The sequence below is a fragment of the Puma concolor genome, chromosome E3 (genome assembly GCF_028749965.1).
Source record: "Puma concolor isolate L17-30 chromosome E3, mPumCon1.1.hap2, whole genome shotgun sequence".
Classification (NCBI taxonomy): Eukaryota; Metazoa; Chordata; class Mammalia; order Carnivora; family Felidae; genus Puma; species Puma concolor.
In genome coordinates, this window is record NC_141682.1 from 20,170,433 (window position 1) to 20,193,510 (window position 23,078).

Sequence of the window (23,078 nt, forward strand, 5' to 3'; positions counted from 1 at the left end):
TGGGGCGCCCCCTCTCCCTGCTTAGGGCGGGCGCCGGAACAGTGTCGCCGGCCGCCTGCAGGTGTCTCCCCACGGAGGGGCGCGCGTCCCTGCGCCGTGGCCGCTGCCAGGCTCCAGCGGCTCCTCGCCGAGGTGCACTCGCGCTCCGGGCTCCGGGCGCGCCGGAGCCGCTCGGCAGCTGCCGCCCGCCCCCCGCGCCCCCCGCGCTCCCCGCGCCGCGCCCTCACCCCGGGGCGGGGGAGGGCATGGGCCCGCGCGGCGTCCTCCGCCGCCGATCCAAGGCGCCCGAGCCCCGGGGCGCGGCGGGCAGCGGCCGCTGACGCGGGGCGCCGGCTGCCAACTTCGCGCGCGGAGCTCCCCGGCGGCGCGGGCGGCATGAAGACGAGCCGCCGCGGCCGAGCGCTCCTGGCCGTGGCCCTGAACCTGCTGGCGCTGCTCTTCGCTACCACCGCCTTCCTCACCACGCACTGGTGCCAGGGCACGCAGCGGGTCCCCAAGCCCGGCTGCGGCCAGGGCGGGCGCGCCAACTGCCCCAACTCGGGCGCCAACGCCACGGCCAACGGCACCGCCGCCCCCGCCGCCGCCGCCGCCGCCGCCGCCGCCGCCGCCGCCGCCGCGGGGAACGGCCCCCCTGGCGGCGCGCTCTACAGCTGGGAGACGGGCGACGACCGCTTCCTCTTCAGGAATTTCCACACCGGCATCTGGTACTCGTGCGAGGAGGAGCTCGGCGGGCTCGGTGAGTGAACGGCGGCGCCGGCGGCTCGGCTCCCGGCCCCCCTCCCGGGGCTTGCGCGGCCCCCCGCGGCCCGAGCCCCAGCCCCAGCCCCGCGCGCTCCCTCCCCGCGGCCGGGCGAGGGGCCCCGCGCTCGGCAGGGCTCGGCTGCACGCCCGGGGGGCGGGGAGCGCGCGGGGGCGGGCCCTGGGGGCGGGTGGGGGGGCGTCCGGGACGCGCCGCCGACCCCGGGGCTCCCCGCGCGGCCGCTGCCCTTTCCGAGCGCGCCGGGCGCCTTTGGGGACGTCGCCGCGCCCTGGGGAGGCGCGTCTCCCGGGCGCCTAGCGCGGTGGCCGGTCGGCGGGGCGCGCGTTCCCCTCCGCGCCAGAAGTCGTCTCCGGGCGCGCCCCCTCCCCCGCCTTCGTTCGCGGGGCACCGGCCGCCCCCTCCCGGCCCGGCCCGCCGCGGGGAGGGCGCACCGACTGCTGCCGTGAGCCCCCCACTCCCCGCGGATCCCCGGAGCCGGGAGCCGACGGGGTCGTTCTCCCAGACGGGGCTCGGGAAGCACGAGAGTCGGGGGTGGGGGGTGGGGGGACGGGAGGAGCCCAGTGGGCTCCCGGCGGGGAGCCCCCTTGGTGTTCTGGCCCCCCTGCCCCCGCCCGGGAGAGGATGCGACGGGAGGGGGGCGAGGCGGCGGGAAAGCGGGACGGCTCCGATCAGAACTGGGTGGGTGTGGGGGGGTGACTTTTCAGAAGGCAGATCAAAGTGCTCTCTTTGCCCCGCACCGCACCTCTTCCCGGGTCCGCCCGGGGCAGCCAGGTCGGAGGGAGTGCCCCTGAGACCCGCCGTGAGGCTGTGTGTGTGTGTGGGGGGGGGGGGGGGTGGTGGTGCTGGGCCACACCAGCGGGTACCTCCCAGACCATGTTGCTCTAAGTCCGGGCGTGGGGACCGTCTGGAGTGACTTGACCTCTTTCCCCAAGGTGAAAAGTGTGTGCATGCACAGCCCTTCCGTGCGGACGGTGTATGTGTGCGCTCAGATGTAGATGGGGTGGGCGACGGCGGAGTTTGCCCCAATCAGCCATTGGCCTGACTGGTTGTCTTAAAGGACAGAGAGAGAATAGGTGTCAAATCAGCCCGAAGAGGCTGCTCCCTCCGCCTGGAATCCCCTTCCCCAGTCTCCCCTGCTGGCTGCTTCCCAGTTCAGGGGGGGATTTCCTGCCCCTTCCCAGGCAGGGTCTTGTGGACGGGAGGCCTCCCCACCCCCTTTGGAGGCAGGGTCTTCCTGACTGCCTCTCATCACCACCTTTATCTCCTTCGTCGCGCTTGGCACAACCTGAAAACGTCCAGAGCCTACCTCTGGTCACTAGCTTCCCGTCCCCTGTCTCCACAGGATGTCACTGTGAGGGCAGGGCCTGGGCTGCCTGGTTCACCGTCATCCCCAGCTTCTGGGCGGTGTCCCGGTGCATAGTAGGCCATCAGTATGTCTCTGTGGGGTTAACATTGGAGGAGACCCTGGAAGGGTAAACCAGAGGTTTCCTGGGGGTGCCCCCTGCTCTGCCCTGCCTCCGGGGGTGCCCCGCTGAACTTTTCTGTGACCACCTGCGTGGACCTAGCCGTTTGCCAGCCGCTCGCTGTTTGTTCTGCTTTCCGACAGTCCGACCCTGACCTCTTTCACGGAGGCCTCCTAATGCCTCGTCCTGGGGAACATCTGCGCCTTTTGGGGTGAACCCCGCTTGCACCTCGGCCTGCCACCAAGTTTCTCCTTTGTGCAGAAACACGGCCTCCTTGTGCCTTCTCTGTGCACGTACTTAAAGATACCACGCTGTGTCTCTGGAGTTGTCCGGCCCCCGCCTCCGCGGGGTGTCCTGGCCCTCGGTGGCCGGCTGAGCCTCTTCCCTGAGGTCTCCCCTGGCCTCTCCCTGAAGGTCACAGCCCCGCCGCTTGTAGTTACTTCCCTGTGTCTTTCATCCAGGGCTTGACACAGGATGTTTAAGCCCGAGCAGCTTTAAAAATGATTAGTTGAACAACATTTAAAGTCGTGTTAGCTTGCATTTATCGAGCCCTTCAAGTACACCGGGCACTGTGGAAGCTTCTCACCTGCCGGATCTTGTTGACTCCTTGCCAGCACCTTTTAGGGGGCCCACTTTTCAGATGAGGAATTGGGGGTTTGGAGAGGTTTTTTTTTTTTTTTTTTTTTTTTTTTGCCCAGGCGCCCCAGCTGGCGAGGGGGTCTGGATGGCCTTCTCTGGGGCAGAAAGAGATCAGGGCGAAGTGATAAGGGAAGAGAATGATACAGTTGGGGAGTCCGAGACAGGCATCATTTGAGGGGGGGGGGGGGGCCACTCAGCCTAAGACCTTCATCCCCAGTCCTCTGTTTATAAACACATGGGTGGTTCGTTTGTTGGGTCAACAAAACAAACCCACGGTTTTCTCTTTTCTCTTGGTCGCTGTTGGCTAGAGATCTCCCCTCCCAGAAAATCACTATTTTCCTTCCCGAGAGCTCAGAAAATAGTTATCAGCCTGTCAGCGCCGCCGGTGAGAAATTTGGGAGGTTTGAGCCCGCTTGGATGGTTTCCCTGGCTGATCCCACCGTGCCCACATCCCGCCTCTCCACCTCTGTGGTCTTGAAAGGATGTCAGGAAGTACCTGGCCTCAAACTTTTGTTGCTATGACAACCTTTCTTCTGCGTTTGGTGACCATTTTTTAATTTGCTTTTTGCTCGAAGAGGAAGAAAGCGTCCAAGAGCCCCCCCAACAAAATCCTGCCCCCCTCTCCCCCCCACCCCCGAGGCATCGCCTTGAGGACTGTCTTCCTTCCCTCCTGCCCCAAACTATGGGGAAGGCCTTCTTTCCTTCCCAGCATTTTTACATTTCCCCCAGTGAAAACACCGACCACAAAACCCTGACCATGAGAGGCAGCTGCGAACTGCTCCTTTGTCTCCAACGCCTGTTCGGTCATTTCTTTCTGTGCCCAGAAAAGCCTCTCCCCACTCTGGGCAGCCACAGGGAAATCCAATAAGCCCTTTTACCCACATGAAAAAAAAAACATCCACCGCGTTCACAAAGAAGACTGCAGCCTGTCCTAAACAGACACAATTTCACCAGACTGGGCACAAAGAAAGCTTTTCTCCGTCCAAGAAGGAGCATCGACCTCCTTCAACAAACAGAAAGGGAGCGTGGCCTTGACACAGAATTACCCCGAGCCCTTCATGCCAATTGGTTTTCTCCTCTGGAATCGATGCTCAGAAGGGCTGGGTGGTTGCCGTTGGAGGCGTTCTGGGGGGTGGGGCAGCGGAGTAAAGGCCTGGAAAAGCAATAGTGACTAGGGGAAGGGAGATGGGCTGGCGGGGGTGTGGTTGTGCCAGCAGGGAGAGCACAGGTGAGGCTGGACTTCGTCAGGCCCGTGCTTGAACCTGAGGAAGTAGGTGACTCAGAAGACCAATGGGGCGGCTGGCCAGGATGCCTGGAGGGAGGTGGGCCTGAGGCAGCCAGAGAGAGGGAGGGACAGGAGGAGGATGCTGTTGTTCGCCTCTAGACCCACTCTGTCCCCTGGGATGGGTGGACAAATGCCCATTCTCTTTTGTGAAAGATGGAAGTTTCTCGAGTTTCCTGTTGGCAGTGTGGTTTGGGCAAGAGCCTCAGTTTGCTGCCCTGCAGACTGGGGATCCGGGCAGGTAGCGCTCGTTGGAGGCGGGGGTGTTCGGTGAAATAGCACGGGGGAGGTGCTGTGTGAGTGCCCCTTGCCACCTCCGAGTGCCGTCACCCCGTCTGAGCCCCCGCGTCTCTCCCGTGGACTTCTGCAGCCGTCGCCCTGCTTCCCCCGTTGACCCCCCCTCGGCCCTCAGTCTGCTTTCCCCCCAGCCCCAGAGTAACCGCCAGATCCTCACCCACCTTCGTGCGGCCCCCTCCGGCGGCCCCACTCTCAGAGTCAAAGCCACGTCCTCCCGTGGCCCCTCCCCGGCCGTGCTACTTCTCTGGGTTCTTCCCCTGCTCCCCACCCCCAATCGTGGTCACACTCGCCCTCAAAACCAGGCACACTCAGACCTTTTGCGCTGGTCCTCCCCTCTGCCTGAAATGCTTGTCCCCTAGATGGCCGCAAGACTAGTTCTGGAAACTTCTTCAAGTCAGTGCTGAGCTCGCTCTGAGCCCCCAGTGCAAAATCGATCTCCCCCACCTGTTTCCTGCTTGAGTTTTCCTCTAGCCCTCGCCACCGACTCCTCCTCAGTGGTGCCCACCAGCTCCGAGCAGTTGGCGGTTGAGTTTCTCTGCATCGTTCACCGCGGGTCCCTTAGTGCTCAGGACACTGGCAGGTGCTCAGCAAACATTTGTGGGGTGAATGGTGGCGGTTGTTACGGCTGCTGCTCTTTCTTCGGCTCTAAGTGTCTTCTTACCCTGCAGTGAGTCAGGGGACCAACCGGGGACCCCTTCCCTTTCACTGAGGTGCCCACGACACGCAGTGCCCCCCGCCCCCTTACACACCCCAGTGCGTGTGGGGTGAGGCCATTCCTACTCAGGAGGAGAAAGCCCTTAGCTGACCTACGCCTTTCTTGCTTCCCCTCTTCTACAGAAACCCCAGCCCTTCTGCCTGCTCCCTTCAGTTATGTCGCCGCCTCCTTCACGAGTATAAGCGCAGATATGATGCCCCCCAAGAGCGGGCTTCTAGTGCTGGGAGTGCGTTGGAGTAACAGGTGGATGGGCTTTGTGTTAGGACCGTCTGGTGGGCGAAGATACGGACTTTGAAAGGTCCCATAGACCAGTGTCATTTCCTTGCATTTCCATAACAGCTCGATGACAGCCTAGTGCCAGGGTTACACCTATTTTCTGGGGCACAGAGAGATGAGGTGACTTGCTCAAGGTCACGCAGCTACCAGGTGGCAGAGCTGGGATGTGCACCCAGCCAGAAGGTTCTAGAACCTGGCTCTCGCCCAGAAAGCATTGCCCGGGGAGTCATAAGCCCCAGGTTTGAGTCCAGACCCGGAGGTCACTCCAGTGCTGAGTGACCTTGGATAAGTCACACTCCCTCACTCTCTGGTCTTTTCTTCCCTCATGCGTGAGATGACGGGTTTTTTGTGTGTTTTTGTTTTCTTCTTGTTTGGTCTGGCTGGTAACGTCCATCAAGGGCAACAGAACACCTCTTGATGACAGGCTTCGGGGACAGTCAGTCTGGGCTCCAGCCCCCGCACCACGACTCGCCTGCTACGTGGCCTTGGTTAGGGGTTCGCCTTCGTTGGGCCTCAGTTTCCTTGGCTGGGACACAGGGATTATAATAGCTGCCTCACTCTAGCCCTGCTGGAGTTGAAGCCGATAACGCGGGCCCAGCAAGCCCTCCATAACCACGCTGGCTGTGATCGACCCCCTGGCAGAGGCTGCCGACCCATGGCCCGTGGGTCCCATCTGAACTGTCCATCTGTTTTGTTTGGCCCTGCAGTGTTTACAGTCTCTGAATGAGTTGCCAACGTTTGAAAATTGAGACGCTTCACAGAAACATCTGGATTTATGGCTTTCCTCAAAAGCCTGGCATGTCTGTGAACACCGGGCCCGAGGGTCCTACGGCAGTGGGAGCCGCCCCTTCCGGCAGGGGGGGCCGCGGGCCACCCCCCACCCCATCCACCTCCTCCCCGGGGACACGACTCGCCACCTTCCAGGGCTCAGGCCCCAGGCCTGGGGTTCCTCCTCGGAGCCTCGGTTCTCACATCCCTGTCTCGTCCGCTAGCGGGTCCTGCTGGCTCTTCATTCAGAATCCAGCCCCTGCTGACCAGGACCTGTGGCCCGTGCCCTGGCTCCCCTCCCCTGGACTAGGCCAGTAGCCCCTCCCCGGGCTCTCTGCTTCTGCTCCCTCGGCCCCCTGCTTTCCACCCAGGAGTGAAGCCGCAGGTCAGATCACCTCCCCGCTCTGGGCAGGGCCCTCCTGTGCAGTCAGATTCAGGGCCAACGACTTCCAGGGCCTGAGGCTGGCCGTGGTGATGTACCCACATCGCCTCTCTGACTCCACCCTCTTTCTCCTCTGCCTCACCGCAACAGCCTCTTTGCTGGCCCTTGAACAGGCCAACACCCTCCTGCCCCAGGGCCTTTGTACTTGCTGTTCCTGCCACCTGTGGACTCTTCCTCCCAGATGTCCGCAGGGCTCCCTCCCTTCTCAGGTGGGTCTGGGCCCAAATGGCCTCTTTCCCACGAGGCCGTCCCTGACCACGCCCTTTCGATCTGCGACCTCCCCGCCCCCTGCTCTTTCCTCCCACCTGATTCCCCGTCGTTGCTGTTTTACGCACTACAGAGCACACTCACTTAGCTTCTTTATTATCTCTCTCCCCTGTCACATGCCAGCTCCACGGAGGCAGGACTTGGTCCGTTTCACAGACGCCACATTCTGGGACCGAGACGAACCTGTCCTTAGTAAGGGATCAATGACCATGTGCTGCATGCATTTGGGATTCTAGGAACTTCTCTGAGCTCCTGTGTGCAGCGAGGGGCCCAGTGCTCTGTACCTGTCATTCCCCACGGACTTGTCAGACACTCTTTCTTCGCCACCCCCTCTTCTGTTCTGCTCCTGGGAAACAGTGCTCCGTGGGGCCCCGTGAGGTGCCGGAGGGGCTCAGTGTGGTCATGGCCCCTGTTTGAATTCCAGGGCACCAGGTTCAGAACCATCTTTCGGGGATGCTACAACCTCGGGCCTCTGTGTTGCCCTCAGGACCCTGGCGGTTGAGCTCTTCTGGTATCAGGTGACCGAAACTGACGCAAGCCGGTGTGAAAAAGGCGGGTTTCGTAGGGGCTGCTGCCCCCTGCAGTGTCCAGGCGGAGATGCAACCACCAGGCCTGGCAGGTCAGGGCCAGGGCCACCAGGCTCCTGGAGGCTGGAGTTGATGGGTCCTCCCACCGGCAAAAATCCCGCAGGGGCCAACCCAGAAACCCAAGAGTGCCATAGAGGAAGTGGCGGGGGGCTGTCGGGAGCTGGGGGCATCTCCCTCGGCTACAGGGGCAGCTGCTGAGCCCCAGACGATCATTCTCGTTGCAGGGTGGGGGCCCGCGTGGGGCCCCGTTGTCCATTTTGTCAAAACTCCCGGTTTTTATAGGAGATCTCTGGATTGTTAAAATTTGGGAACCGATTCAAGTAAAAAGAAGAGGCCTGCTCTGCGGGCCCCAAAGCAACCCCTTCTAAGGGGGCGAGTAAACTCTCCTCTCGCCAGTCGGCGATTTCTAGATCAGAGCTCTGCCAGTGACATGATTCGATTCCATGCCTGTTCGTTCTCGGTCCTGAGGATCTGACTGGACGGCGTGGTGCAGGTGGCCGAGGCTGGTCCAGTCTGCTGTGTGCTGGGAGGGGAGTGTAGGAAACACAGCCAGTCCTGTGGGGCAGGGGAACCAGAACTTGGGGCCAGGGGAACGGATGGGGCTTGGTCAGACATTCCAAGGGGAGTGAACTCTGTTGGCCAGGAATCCTCGAGTCACTGCAAGCAAGAGAAACTCGTTTGAAATGGTCTTAAGCAAAACAAGGGAACTATGGTCTCCCTTTTTCTTAGATACTGAATTTTTTTTTTTTTTAATCTCTACACCAGACATGGGGCTCGAACTCACAACCCTGAGATCAAGAGTCACATGCTCTACCAACTGAACCAGCCAGGCGCCCCTGTGATCCCTCTTAATAGAAAGTCTCGTGGGGCGCCTGGGTGGCTCAGTCGGTTGAGCGTCCGACTTCAGCTAGGTCACGATCTCGCGGTCCGTGAGTTCGAGCCCCGCATCGGGCTCTGTGCTGATGGCTCAGAGCCTGGAGCCTGTTTCCGATTCTGTGTCTCCCTGTCTCTCTGCCCCTCCCCCGTTCATGCTCTGTCTCTCTCTGTCTCAAAAATAAATAAACGTTAAAAAAAAAAAAAAAAAAAAAGAAAGTCTTGTAAGAAGAGCTCAGGTCCGTAGCGTGGCTGGGTCAAGCAGGGTTGTTGAGAATTTGTGTCTTTCCAGCACTCGGCTCCGCCCTCCTCTGGGTTAGCTTCATTCTCAGGCTGACTCTCCTGAAAGCTTTGAGTTTACTTAACCTCTTGTCCTTCCAGGAACTCCCATGGAAAAGTCCCTCCCGAACAGAACTCCCAGAACTGGTTCTCAGAGGACCAACTGGGTTATGTCCCCACCTCTGAACCAATCAGAGTGGCCCAAGGGGTTGGACTGTGTGGGTTGGCCAGGCCTTGGTCCCTCCACTCTCACCCTTAGTCACGTGGTCACACCCCTGGGGCGGGAGAGGAGGACAGCTTTGCTTAAACCACGTGCTCTGAGAGTGAGAGAGGTGTGTAGCTGTTAGCTCTTGCTACGTAACGCTGCGTGACAACAACGGCCACACCTCAGCCACATACAGCGCAGGCACTTCGCTCAGCTCGAGTCTGCAGCTCAGTGATTTCGGCTGGGCTGGGCTGGGCTCACTGCTGCGCGGTGGTTTGGCTGTGGGCTCGGACGATGGGGGCCACTGGGCCTCTCATCCTTCACCGGGCTCGCTGGGGCGCCTTCTCGCGGTCGCGTCCGAGACGTGAAAGCTGGAGCCAGCCACGCCGCGGGAGTGCCTTTCAAGCCTCTGCACACATCGTGTGTGCTTGCTTACGTCCCGTTGGCCAAAGCCGGTCACCAGGCTGAGCCCGGAGTCGGTGTGTGGGGGGCGCTGCTGAGTCGTGACGGCCAAGGGCACGGACACGCGGAAGGGTGACGCGTTGGGGCCATGAAAGCGATCACTGTTGCACAGACGTTCCTCAGACTCGGAGGGCTGGCCCTAGGGAAAGGGGCGGTGGATGCCGGTCAGGTGAGAACAGAGATGTCCCTCCTCACACGCTTACGCAGCAGGGGTACATCTGGGAACCCAGAGAGTCTGTGGCCGTGCCCTTCATGCCTGGCCTCATTCTTTTAGCCAAGACGCTGTAGCTGTGCTTGACTTCAGAGGTCCTTCTCCTTCCTTTCTTTTAACGTTTATTTATTTTTGAGCAGGGGGAGGGGCAGAGAGAGCGAGACAGAAGATCCCAAACAGGCTCCGGGCTGACAGCACAGAGCCCGATGCGGGGCTCGAACTCACAAACTGTGAGATCGTGACCTGAGCTGAAATCGAGAGTCAGGTGCTCAATGGACTGAGCCACCCACGCGCCCTGAGTTCAGAGGTTCTTAAATGTTTGGGGCTCTGGGGCTCCAGAAACCATATGCCTGCATCCCAGAGAGAGGCATCCCCTAAACACACCCCTTGGTCCGTCCCCCGAGACCCGTCCCTCTGATTCTCCTGGTGTCCCCCAACTTTGCTATGCCCCAGTTTCTTCTAGGGAACCTGTTAAAATGCAGGCGCCCAGGGTCTCGCCCTTGGACTTTTGCTTCGTGGGTCCGGGAATCTGTAGTTCTAACCAGCTCCCCAGGGGTTTTGGAAGCATGGCGGACGTGGGCACCCGTGTTCCGAGTCAGCCCTGTCATTTAGCACCTGGGACTGAGGCAGGCCTGGCGCTGGCTTCTGCAGAGTGTGGGGCGGGGCCGGCCCCCAGCTCTCTTATCTTCCGGGACCACCTTCCCCTCACCCTGCTCTGGCCGGCCCGCCCCCTGCATTTCTGGCCGCTCCAAGCTGATTTCCCACCTCAGGGCGTTCGCTCTTGCCATTCCCTCACCTGGAAGTCTCTTCCTCTGTATCTCTAGGTCTCTGCTCTGCCCGCAGGCCTTCATCAAGCCCCGGCCCTGGCTGCTGTCTCGTCCCGAGGCTTCTTCTCTTCAACGCTGAGTTGACCTTTTCGTTTATTTCTGTGCGTCTCTGCGATGTGTGTGTCTCATCCTAAAGTGAGCACCTCGGAGCAGATCAGAGACAGTGCTCAGCTTCCCACTGCGGTGTCCCAGGAGCAGATCGCAGCCGTCCTGAGGATGCGACAAAATCCCTTTGGATCGGAGAGCTGGCACCCAGTGTCTCACCGCCCCGGGAATGTGTGCGCTGCCTTGGAAGCGCTCAAACCAAAACGGATCACTGAGGGCTGCCGGGAGGGCCAGGCTGTGTGTGAGTCAGGGGGAGCGGGGGCGGCCAGATCGCCCTCTCCGCCCGTGGGGAGCGCCCATGGCTCCCCAGGCCTGTCCTGTGGTTTGGGTGGGGACGCTGGTGGAGACAGTGGTTTAGAACGTGGCAAGCGGGGGTTTTTCCTCTTCCGAGTTTTCAGAGGAAGCATGGTCCTCAGTTTCTGCTTCTGAAAAGTTTCTGCTAATGATGGTACCAAGCTCTGGGATTGGTTCTTTCCAGGGATTCCTGGTTGATATTGACTCGGTATCTCTGACCCCAAACAGTCCCTCGGCTCCAAAAACAGGGGAGCTGAACTGTAGAATTGGATGGCAATGCTGGCAACGTGTGGAAGGTGGCCTGGCCCCAAGCTGCCCAGACTGTTTGGATAAGTTGGTTATAGGATGTAGGGCCTGCCCCCTTCCCTGCTGGTGGGGTCCCGAGGGCCGCGTCTGTGCTCCAGCCTCAGGGAGCAGAGCTGGGGGGGACGGCTCGTGGTTGTGGGGGCCTTGTCCTGTGTCCCAGCCTTCCAGGGAGTGGGTCCACGGTGACACTGGACCGGGATGGCGATAGGAAGGTAGAATGGGGTGGAGAGAGGCAGAGCGAGACAAAGGGACACAGAGGGAGAGAGACACGGACCCGGGGACATGCACAGATGCACATGCAGACACAGACACGCGTGCACAAACCCACGTGACAAGGGGGGAGCGGGCCTGAGGAGCTGCAGGGGAGAGGCCGAGGGGAGCCTGAGACAGCCCGGGGAGGCAGGAAGGGGCCCATATGGCCTTTTCTCTGCTCTTTTCCCAGAGCCCCGGCATGTGCGGCTCTGCCTGGGGCGGCCCTTCCAGGCCTTCCGCCCTTGGCCCTGGGCGCGTGGGGAAGGCAAGGCAGCCGGCCAGACCCTCACCCACTCTCCCTCCTTCCCCCGCCCGTGTCCTATTGGTGGCAGTGGGCAGCTTGGTGTTGGGGGGCTTCAGCTCATCCCGGCTCCCCGGGCCTCTCCAAACTGTCCCGTTATTTTTATCAGTCGTTCACAGTCTAGGAAACTCAGGATGTGGGAGGCGGCTTCTCAGCAAGCCAGCTGGATCTGTGCCCTGTCGCCTGTGGGACACACTTGTGGATCCTGCACTCCCCTCTGTCCGTGTCCATTTGTCCTTCCTTCTCCCCGGGGCCTCTCTCCACCCTGCGCTCTCTGCCGGGGGGTCCAGTTCTGGAAAAGGGGAGGGAGAGGCTTAACTCCCTGCTCCTGTCTGTCCCCTGCCCCCCCCCAGCTGCCAGACTTGTCCCCCCCCCCGTGGGGCACCCCCCCTCCTTGCCTCGTGAGAGCTCTTCTGGGTGGTTCTGGAAGAAGCACAGAGGTAGAGAGACCCTCCCCAGAGCACAGTTGGGAGGGGTGGACACAAGTCTCGCCGTCACCCCCAGCAGATGCCTCCACTTGGAGGTTTGAAGGGAACGAACAAACCCCAAACCAACCACTTGCTTTCTGCCCTCACCAGCAGGGGGCGGGCTGGGTCATGCTGCCATAACCACCTGCAAATCTGGGAAGGTTCAAACAACCTGGGGGGGCGGGGCGGGCTGTGTGTTTCACGCTGTCCTCATCGGGGACCCAGATAAAAGAGGCTCCACCTCCAGGCTGCCATGGCTGCTGAGGCCAGAGAGGGGGATGGGTTTCTGCCTCGAAATGGCACCTGCCACTTGGTCAAAGCAAATCCCATGGTCGCATCTAACATCCTCGGGGGGCTGGAGGATTGCAGTCTTATCATGGGCCTAGGAAGCGGGGAGCCAGGAAGATTGGTGGCCACAGGAATGGCTACTGCACCCTCACCCTGCCCTTCTCAACAAATGACCGCACACACACACACACACACACGTTCAATCGATCGGCAAATCCTATTGGCTTCTTTTAAAAACACATCCAGAGTCCAGCCATTTCTTGCCCTCTCTCTGCCACCATGACTGAGCCAACACCATCCCTCGCCTGGATGACTCCAGAACCCCCCTCACTGGTCTTCCGGCCTCTCCTTGTCCCCCATAGTCTGCTGAGGGGGCCTGTGCACCTTGGATGACGTCCTTCCAATGGCCTCATCTCACTTGGGTAAAGCCAAAGGGCTCCTAGCAGTTGCAGAACCTGACATGAGTTGTTCCTATTGTCCTGCTACATTCCCGCTCGCTTCCTCTTTCAGGCTTTGGCACAAACACTCCCCAGGCATGCTTCTCTGCCTCAGGGCCTTTGCACTTACAGTTTCTTCAGTCTGAGCGCTCTTTCCCAGATTCCCACTCCCTCGCTTTAATAAAATGCCCCCTTTTGTGTGATCACCCCCACTGTGACCCCCACTCCCAGAACCTCCTCTTCTACCACTCAGCTTAATTTGTTTCTCATAACACTTCTCCCCGCTGACACTCACTGACATCAAATGCCCCAGTGACATGAGGCCCCGGCTCTGAGAATCACGAGCTACCTCGACTCTGTTTTATGGACAAGGACACTCAGTCTCTGCAGGGAAAGGACCTCCTTGACACCACGGCCCACCACTTGCAGAGCTGGCGCCGGGACCCAGGCTTTTCCCCTTGGCCCTGGCTTCCAGGTGCTGGTCCTCGATTATCCCTTAAAGATCCGCAGACCTGGACCTTCCGTGTCATGACCTCTGCTCCATTTGTCAGAAGGACGGTTATTTAAAAATAGCCCTTCCCCGGCCCCCCAGAAGCCACATTTCCTGGGATGGGTAGGAAGTGAACAGTTGGCATTAGTCTGAAGGAAGCCTCATGCTTTCACTGACTTTTGTGAGCACCTAGTACATGCTACGTTTTGTCTATCATTGCAGGGGTGATAGCAGGTAACAAGATAGAAGCAGCTTTTAATCTCCTGGAGATCACATTCTAGGGCAGAAAGACCGACAAGAGGTTGTGTATACATTTGTGCATTGTACTGAGGATTACTGAGCCCCTACTAAGGCCACTGTCTTCGCAAAACAAAGGCCTTGTCTTCACAGAGCTGACATCCGAAGCGGGATAGACCATAAGAATGGGTTTATTGGTGATCCTGGCTCATGTGGCCCCAGATTGAGGCCAGAATGACCCTGGGACTCAGAAAACAACTGGATTCCCTGTGGGAGTGAAGGCTGATGGGAGCGAAGGCTGATGGGAGCAAAGGCTGATGGGTTTGAAGGCTGATGGGAGCGAAGGCTGATGGGTGCAAAGGCTGATGGGAGCGAAGGCTGACTTGCTTTTTCCACTTGTGTTCTTGCTTGTGCAAGCCAGACACACCTCTGTGACTTTTCTTTTTTTTTTTTTTAATTTTTTTTTTCAACGTTTTTATTTATTTTTGGGACAGAGAGAGACAGAGCATGAATGGGGGAGGGGCAGAGAGAGAGAGGGAGACACAGAATCAGAAACAGGCTCCAGGCTCCGAGCCATCAGCCCAGAGCCTGATGCAGGGCTCGAACTCACGGACCGCGAGATCGTGACCTGGCTGAAGTCGGACGCTTAACCGACTGCGCCACCCAGGCGCCCCCCTCTGTGACTTTTCAAACCTGCTTTTCATTTTCCCTCTAAAGGTGGTGGAGTAGAATTTTGAGACCCATGGTCATCTTTCCATACGTGAACCCTCCCCGGCCATGTTGTTCTGGACCTTGAAGTATTTTCTGGGATAGTTCTCCCCGTCTTCAAAGATTTATCCTCCTTTGTAAGATGAGATTATTTGGAAGGATTTTCTGGAAGGTTTCTTGTCTTCTTTGGTCTTCATTCATTTATTATTCATTCAACCCATTTACTGAGGTCTTCCTCTGCTAGGCACCAGGAATACTTGGCGAATGTGGTGAATAAGGTCCTTGCTCACAAGGAGCTCACATCCCAGTGGAGAGAGAGAAAATAGATCAGTTAATAAAATAATAATAGATAATCCAGTAATTCCGTATAGACATAAGTGCTATGAAATAGAATCGTGCGGTGGCATTTGAAGGTGGTGTTTTTTTCTTTTATTTAAGTAGGCTCTACTTCCAATGCCCATGACCGTGAGATCAAGACCTGAGCTGAGATCAAGAGTTGGACTCTCAACTGAATGAGCCACCCAGACGCCCCAAGGGTGGAGTTTCTGATGGGGTGTCATGGAAACTTCTATTTGAAGTGAGACCTGGATGACCAGAGGGAGGGAGCAGTCTGGGGACAAGTAGCATTCTGGGCAGAATTAGTCTGTCCATAGTAATGGGTCACCTCAGTTTTCTTTTCTTTTTCTTTTTCTTTATTTATTTAAAAAATTTTTAAGTTTTATTTATTTGAGAAAGAGAGAGAGAGCACACAAGAGAGCACACAAACGGGGGAGGGACAGAGACAAGGAGAGACAGAATCCTAAGCAGGCTTCTTGCTGTCAACCCAGAGCCCAATTTGGGGCTCGAATTCATGAACCGTGAGATCATGATCTGAGCCGAGACCAAGAGTCTGATGCTTAACTCACTATGCCACTGATGCACCCCTCTTTTTAAAAAACGTTTACTTATTTTTGTGAGAGAGAGAGAGAGAGTGCGCACAAGTGAGTGGGGAGGAGCAGAGAGAGAGAGGGGGACAGAGGATCCAAAGCGGGCTGTGAGCTGACAGCAGAAAGTCTGATGTGGGGCTTGAACTCAGGAACCATGAGATCATGATCTGAGCTGAAGTCGGATGCTTAACTGACTAAACCACCCAGGCTCCCCTCACCTCAGTTTTCTACTTACCAAGTTAATTTTCTGTTAGTTGCATTTTCTTGGAAAATTATTTATCAAGAGTTTTGAACTTACTTGCATAACTTAGCACAGTATTTCCTTATGATTAAAAGGAAAAGCCTTCCTTTGATTAATTTTCTTTTTGTACTCCTAATCCTGTGTATTTGTGTTTCCTCCCCTTCTCTTAGTTTTCTTGCTGGAGTCTGCTGATTATGATAGGGGCCCTGGTGGAAACTGCTTTTCAGACCCTCCAGAAAATGCAGCCTGGCTTGAAATCTTTACAGGGGATCTGTGCTAAGATGTCACACTGGAAGCCCTGATAATTTGTTCCCCCTTTTTTCAGCCCAGGTCTTGCTAGGCTGTTTCATGGTCCCTCCCTTCCTCCCCTCCTCCCTGCCCATGGTTAAGAATCCATTCTCCTATATTTATCAATACTGTTTAAGTTTTCAAATACGGTCTGTTTTCCTTTGGCTTAGGTTTTTGAGGTTTGTTAGCATTTTCAAGTATTTGAGTTGAAAACTTTGTCTCCATAGTTAAAACAAAAAATGGATGCCTTTAACGCTATGAGTTTGCCTCTGAGCCTCACTTTGGCCCTATCTTCTGAATTTTGAAATGCAGTGCTTTCTTTGAAATGATTTTCTAAAAATTCTGAAGTTACAATTTTGTCTCTAACAGTTCTGAAACTTCAGAATAATCCAAGTATAATCCAAGAATAGTTTAGTACAGCATTAAAAGGTTCCCAGTGCTTTGACTTACTTGCTTAAATTTTTGGCATCAATTTCTAGTTTTACTGAATGATAGAGGAAGTGGCCTGTGAAATTTCTGCTTCATATTTAAAAAATTTTTCTTTGGTAAATGTTTTGGTAAATGTCCCTGAAAAAAAAAAAACAGGGACGTTCCCTGTGTGTAGGGTAAAGCAGCTTTATAGATAATGTTATTCAAGGACTGTCTTGTTTATTTCTCTTGGCTCTCTTGCTCTGTCAAAAGTTGGATAAAGTAGGTCGAAGTCTTTCCCTTCCATAGAATTCTTTCCATTTTGACTTGTGTTTCGGATAGTTTTTGTTTTTATAAAGTTTGATTCTCTGTTATTCATCACAAAACGATTCGTGACAGTTATATTTTCATTGTGAGATTGTGGATTTTATCTTTTGTCAAGATAAAATGACTATTTTCCCCTAGTGAATGCTTTTTGCTTTGGATTCTAGGTTTTCATATTTTAATATTGCTATCTCAGCTTTGTTTTGTTTGTGTCCTCTTGATGTGTCTCTTTCCAGCCTTTTCATTTTAACCTCCCATGTCTTTCTGTTAGGTGCATATCTGACAAGAGCAATATGGTTAGATTCTGTCTTCCGGACAACTGGAGCATCTTAACTGAATAACATTTATAAACACACTTGATCTCATTTCTCTTTTTTTGTTGAGTGCTTCCAATTTTTTATACCTTTTTCTTCATCTTTTCCTATACGGGTTAGGTTTTGTTTCTTTTTTCTTTACTAATGATTTAAAAATATATGCATGCTACTGTTAATTCCATTTTTAATACTTGGACTCCTATTTCTCTGATAATGATGCAGAGTGATATAACATATAGTGCCTTTTTTCAAAATCTGCTTTTCATTTGTATTTGTAACAACAATTGCAGTGTGGTCCTTTGCTGACCTGGTTTCAGTGCTAATTACAAGACCCTTTAGTTTACTTTTCCCTCTGTTTTTGTTCATATGTTGGGTGGATTTGAATGTCAGGTATGACAGCCACCAATGGTGTGCTGGGTCCTATGCAAGATGCTGGGATATAATCTAGGTAGCTTCCTGCCCTCATGGAACTTCTAGTTGTGTATGTGTGTGCATGTCCATGTGCCCTCATATATGAGTGTGTGTGAATAATACACAAGTAAGCAAACCCAACCCCTCAGAGGAGGGATGTCTAGTTGAGACTTCAAGAATGAGAAGAAGTTAACCATGGGCAGATGGAGGACATGGCATGTGCAGAGCCTCTGTGTAGTGACAGAGCTTGGTGAGCGGGTAGAAGGAAGACAGATGTGGCTGGAGTATAGTGAGCCAGGAAAGTGATGTGGGAAAAGTGCGAGAGGCAGCAGAGACAAGGGCAGAACTTTGTAGGTGTGGAGGGGTGGTCCTTAATGCACATGATCTACTTCTTAGCTCTTAAAGAAAACAAGAAAAAACAAACATTAAGAATAGCTTTCCTTGGCCTTTGGATATGGATGATACTATGGCTGGGTATAGAATCCACAGGTTTAAATCTTTTCCCTCAGCATCCTGTGGGCATCACTCTATGCTTTCTGGCATCTAGTATTGAGGAAGAGATGCCTAAAGTCAGCCTAATTTTTCCTTTGTAGGCAACACTTTCCTCCCTGAATTCTTGTACAATTTTTTCTTCATTTATCCACAATATAGAGAATTTCATCACGGAATTTATAAATGTTGATTTTTTTTTTTTAAATTTGCTGGGTAGGTGTTGTGATCAGCTTAAGGAGGCTTGATTTGTATTATTTTTTTCAATTATTTCTACTATTCCATTTGTTCTAAGCTTTGTTTCAAGAAGGCCACTTTTTTATGAGATTGGTTTCTGTTCTCTGACCTCTATATCTATTATTTTCTCTCTCTCATAATTTTAATGTTCTCTTTGTCTCATTCTTTTGGAATTTACCCTGCTTGGTGTTCCCTGAGATGCCTGGACCCATGGTTTGGTGTCTGACATTAATTTGGGAAATTCTCAGTCATTATTGTTTCAGACATTATTGTTTCCTCTCTCCTTTTTTCCCCTCTTTCCATCACACATATGTTACACCTTTTATAGTTGTCCCACTATCCTTGGATATTCTGTACTATCTTTTTTCCTTTCTTCTTTTTCCTTTTTTTTTCTTTTTTTGCTTTTCAGTTTTGGAGGTTTCTGTTGAAATATCCTCAAGCTTAGAGATTCTCTCCTTAGCCATGTCCAGTCTGTTCATCAGCTTATCAAAGGCCTTCCTGGGTGCCTGGGTGACTCAGTCAGTTGAAAGTCTCACTCTAGATTTCGGCTCAGGTCATGATCCCAGGGTCATGAGATTGAGCCCCATGTCAAGCTCTGTGCTGAGCATGGAGCCTGCTTGGGATTCTCTCTCTCTGTCCCTCTGTCTCCCAGCCTTGTGCTCTCTGTCTCTCTCTCCTTCTCTCTCTCTCTCTCTCTCTCTCTCTCAAAATAAAAAAAACCAGGCATTTCTGGGGCATATGGGTGGTTCAGTACGTTAAGCATCCAACTTCAGTTTAGGTCATGATCTCACAGTTCATGGGTTTGAACCCCATGTTGAGCTCGGTGCTGACACTGTGGAGCCTGCTATAAATAACTTTAAAAAAAGGCATTCCTTATTTCTGTCACAGTGTTTTTGATCTCTGGTGTCTTTTTTTGCTTCTTTGTTAGTTTTTCCACTTATATTGCCATCTATTCTTACATGCTTTCCACTTTATCCATTAAAGCCCTTAACATGTTAATCATAGTTGTTTTCAGTTCTTGGTCTTATAGTCACAACAGCCTTGCCATTTCTGAGTCTGGTTCTGATGCTTGCTCTGTCTCTTCAAATTATGGTTTTGTTTTGTTTTGTTTTTTTGCCTTGAAGTATGCCTTGTAATTGTTTTCCTAATAGTTGGACATGATGTATTGGGTCAAAGGAACTGCTGTCAACAGGCTTTTAGTGGTGGTGAGCTGGGGGTGGGGGGGAAGACAAGTGTTCTATTGTCCTGTGATTAGGTGTCAGTCTTTTAGTCAGCCTGTGCTCTGGGTTGTGACTGCACATATACTTCTCAGTCCCCTTGTCTGTTAGGTGGAACGGGATAGCTAGAGCAGGCTGGGGTTGGGTATTTGTCTTCCTCCTGGTCAGTTAGGGTCCAATAATACCCCAGCATTAGGGATTGGGATTTGGTTAACTAGTTTTTCTGGAAGGCAAGCTTTGTTAGGAAGAACAGCATGCTCTGGTTTATTTCAAAATAGTTCCTTTCCCACTCGCCCTGCTGGAAGCATGAGAGGATTTTTATCTGATATTCATTGTGAGGACCTGGTAGAGCTTCTGGAGGTAAAACCCACAAAAGTATGGGGGCCCTGATGACCGGATTCCCCTGGAGTTGTCCTCTCTCAGACTTGTCCACACTGAACCTCTAGCAACTCATCAGTTACAGTCCTGGAGTCACTACCCTGGGGGGTCCCCATAGCGGTTTCTGTTCCGGTAGGTTGTAATTCTATCTGGCTGTCTCTCCAGTTTTGGAGGCAGTAGTTTGCCCTGTGACCTCATTTCTCTTAGGGAACAAGAAGAGTTGTTGGTTGCTCAGATTTTGACTTCTCGTTAGGACAGATTGGTGACTTCCAGGCTTCTTACATGCTGGGCCAGAATCTGGAAGTCCTGTTTTGTATCATTCTTTTGCATTCCAAAATAGTTTAGAAAGTTTGTTGTCCAGGTTCTGGTATCTCTGAACGTTCATGAGAGAGGCCTCCACACCCCAAATCCTTCATACTTTTCTACTCTAGTGATCAAGGTGAGACTGTGCTAGACCAGCTCTGAGGGTGCCTTGCTTTCCGTCCCCTGTGCCCCAGCCTGATTCTGCTTGAAGGGTGGGAAATGTGCCTCCACCAAGGCAAGAGAAGGCTTGATGACCTAATTTCAGTTCCAGCTCAGAGGAGCAGAGACACAAAAGAAAGAAAAATTTCTGCCTCTCCAGTTGAGTCTTGTTATGTCCCTGAGTCGTGTCGAAACGTCTTCTCTTTGGCAGAGGTTTAAGTGTCTTAAGCTTGGTGTTACTAACACTCTGCCCCTGCCAGCTCAGTTTTCTGCAGGGTTGGGTCTGCCCTTCGCTGATTCTGGTGGGTATTTCACCCCTGCCTTCGTATCTATGGTACCTTATGGTCCTTCCTGTCCTCATATGGCTCCCATTTCATGGAGACTGCCCTCCTGGCAGCTCTCCTCAGCGAAATCTGTTGTCTTACCCTCCAGATTCCTGAGCCTTGGCTATAGAGTTTTCTTAGGGACACAAATGAGTGTTTTCATGAATTACCCGTGCTTCCTTTAATGAGTGCATTTCCAAGAGGTGCTTCTCTGTTCTATTTTGAGTGTATCATTCCTCTTTTCAATTGTAGACAAAATTCAATTGTAGAATTGTCCTCCAGTGCCCTAGGTGTGATTATTTTCCACGTGTTTCCTCATTTTGGGGTATGGAACTGTCTCTCCAGGCCTAGTATTTCCTCATGAGTAGGGTGGGTTTTCTTTGATCTTTTTCGCTTACACCTGGCTGCTGTTAGGTTCCTCCTCACCTATCTTAAGGTCTTAATTGATCCTGATGGCTGGCATTTATATCGCTAAGCCAATATCTGGTTTTTTTTGGATTTTTATTTTTATTTATTACTTTTTAAGTTTATTTATTTTTGAGGGAGAGAGAGTGCACATGAGCAGGGGAGGGTCAGAGAGAGACGGAGAGAGAGAATCCCAAGCAAGCTCCATGCTGTCAGTGCAGAGCCCAACGTGGGGCTCGAACTCACAGACTGCAAGATTGTGACCCAAGTGGAAATCAAGAGCTCTAGATGCTTAACTGACTGAACCATTCAGGTGCCCCTGGGTTCTTTGGGGGGATTTTTAAAATATTTTGTGACTCTGCTAGCTAGAGGTCAGACTCCTTTGCTCACCTCCCGATGTTTTGAATATGGCGAAGAGGAATTACCTTTCTTAACAGAAACGGTTGATATAAAACTTCACTTCCCAAGGTGCCCCCTTCCTTCATTTCTCTCCATCTTTGCCCAGTTTTCTTTGAAACTCAAGATGTAGTACACTGTTGCCCTTTCCACTCAGGCTCTGAGCCATGTGCCCTCACTGGGGATTACAGATGCTGGATGGATGGAAGCTGGAGGTGAAAGTCCTGGTCTCCATGGAAAGTGGCTCATGTGCTACAGAAGGTAGGCCCTGCCTCTACCAGACCCAGCAACATCACAGATTTAGGGCAGTGGAATCCTTCAGTCTCCTTTCTTGGCTGCAAAGATACATTGATTCATGGAAATTCCTTCTTGGTCCAGCAGAGATCATTGCCAATAGGCCCCATTTCTAGCTCCTCTTGTAACATTTCCCTGCTTTGTGTGTCTCTTTGAGGTTTTGACTGAAAGACGGATAAGAGGGGACAAATCACACATCCCCGGTCTGCCACCAGTCTTAACCTAGAAACCCCCCATTTTTTGATGGGTATAGGTCTTGATAGGAGGGGCAAGTGTGGTGGACATCTCCACTGGATTTAGAATCAAGAAAATATAAGTTGGTACCATGACCCATTTATCCACTCATTCCCTCATTCATCACGTGACAATGTACTAAGCTCTGGATTTATGTTAATGTTTTATCAGGTCCTTTATCTTGATAGGTTCTAGAAATAAAAGATGGCTGCCTTTGGGTCCTTGTCCTGGGAGGAATTCCAGCACCAGCTCTGTGTGATCTTGACTAAATGACTCACCCTAGTAGTGCCTCATTTTACCCATCAGTAAAACAACCACGGCAGCCCAAATGTCTGAAGGGACGTTGTAAGCTTGAGAGGCTGCAACCTACAGGTGAGGTCTCTTCCACGTGCTCAGCCCTGGGGTCCACAAGCACGTTTGCTATGTCTGGATGAAGCACTTGGAATGTAGAGAGAGGGTCTGGGGTGAGGACACTGGTGGGAAAAGAGAGTTTTGTTCGTTCTTCATGGGTTCCAGGAGATGCTGGGCGGGCCAGTCTGGGCAGGGGCCCTGAGTGCCCAGAGGGCCAGAGCTCAGCGGAGCGAAGGTTCTCGGTTCTGGGTGCTGGGAGACATCATCATCTCCTGGGTCCCACCCGACTGAAGGGATTCTCTTATTTCTTTGCTGGAAAAGTATCCTTGAAATTTCACTCATTCACTCATCAGAAAGTTTTTTGAGTGCGTACTATATGCCAAGTGTTTTTTGTTTTGTTTTGGGGGCTATTTCTTGGTAATGAGGATTTAGTGACGAAAAAGACAAGGTCTCTACGCTTATCAACTTTTAATACTTTTTTAGGGGGGAGGGTAGTAAGGCAAAAAATAAATAAATGAGATGGTTTCAGAGAGTGAGAAACTCAATGAAAGAAAGGTCAGGGGAGGGAGGCCTCTCTGGGCAGCTGATGTTTTCCCAGAGACTCATCTGTCAGAAAGGAGCCTCCCAGTGAAGATCTGGAAAGCTGTCAGGCAGAGGGAGCAAGTGCACAGTCCCTAAGTGGGCGCGGGGGTCGGGGAAGAGGTGAATAGGTGATAGTGGACTAATCCACACAAGATGGTAGGTTGAGCTGGAAGGGGTGGGCGTAGGGGAGGGTGATGCGCTTGGGACTTGTTTTGCAGGAATAGGCAACAAGACTTGATGAGGAGGCCAGCAAAGGAGGGAGAGGTGTCAGGGGTGACCCCTGAGGTTCTGACCCGAGAGACTGGTGGGTGGTGCCATTTGCTGAGAAACCAGGGAGGAGCAGGTTCAAAGGAGAAAATCAGGAATTTCGTTTTGGGGCATATTAAGGGATAGATACTCATGTTGACATCTGACCTGCTGAGGACCAAAGACAGAAGTCCAAACTAGTGTGTGTGTGTGTGTGTGTGTGTGTGTGTGTGTGTGTGTTCTGCTGAGAGTTTCTCAAAGTTGGCACTGTTGACATTTTAGATTGGATCTTTCTTTGCTGGGGGGGGGGGACT

The 23,078-nt window shown here is 53.5% G+C and overlaps 1 protein-coding gene across 4 annotated transcripts in view; it reads left to right on the plus strand.

Moving 5' to 3' along the window:
- The first annotated feature begins 261 nt into the window (after window positions 1-261).
- Window positions 262-23,078, plus strand: part of GSG1L (GSG1 like) — a 206,496-nt gene continuing 183,679 nt past the window's right edge. Inside the window, exon 1 of one of the 4 annotated variants that reach the window (XM_086692616.1) lies at window positions 262-736. In XM_086692616.1, the coding sequence (XP_086548742.1) occupies window positions 376-736 (361 nt within the window). In that variant the 5' untranslated portion in view covers window positions 262-375. The remainder of the gene's footprint in view (window positions 737-23,078) is intronic. The other 3 variants (XM_086692617.1, XM_086692620.1, XM_086692618.1) reach the window with 3 other exon arrangements.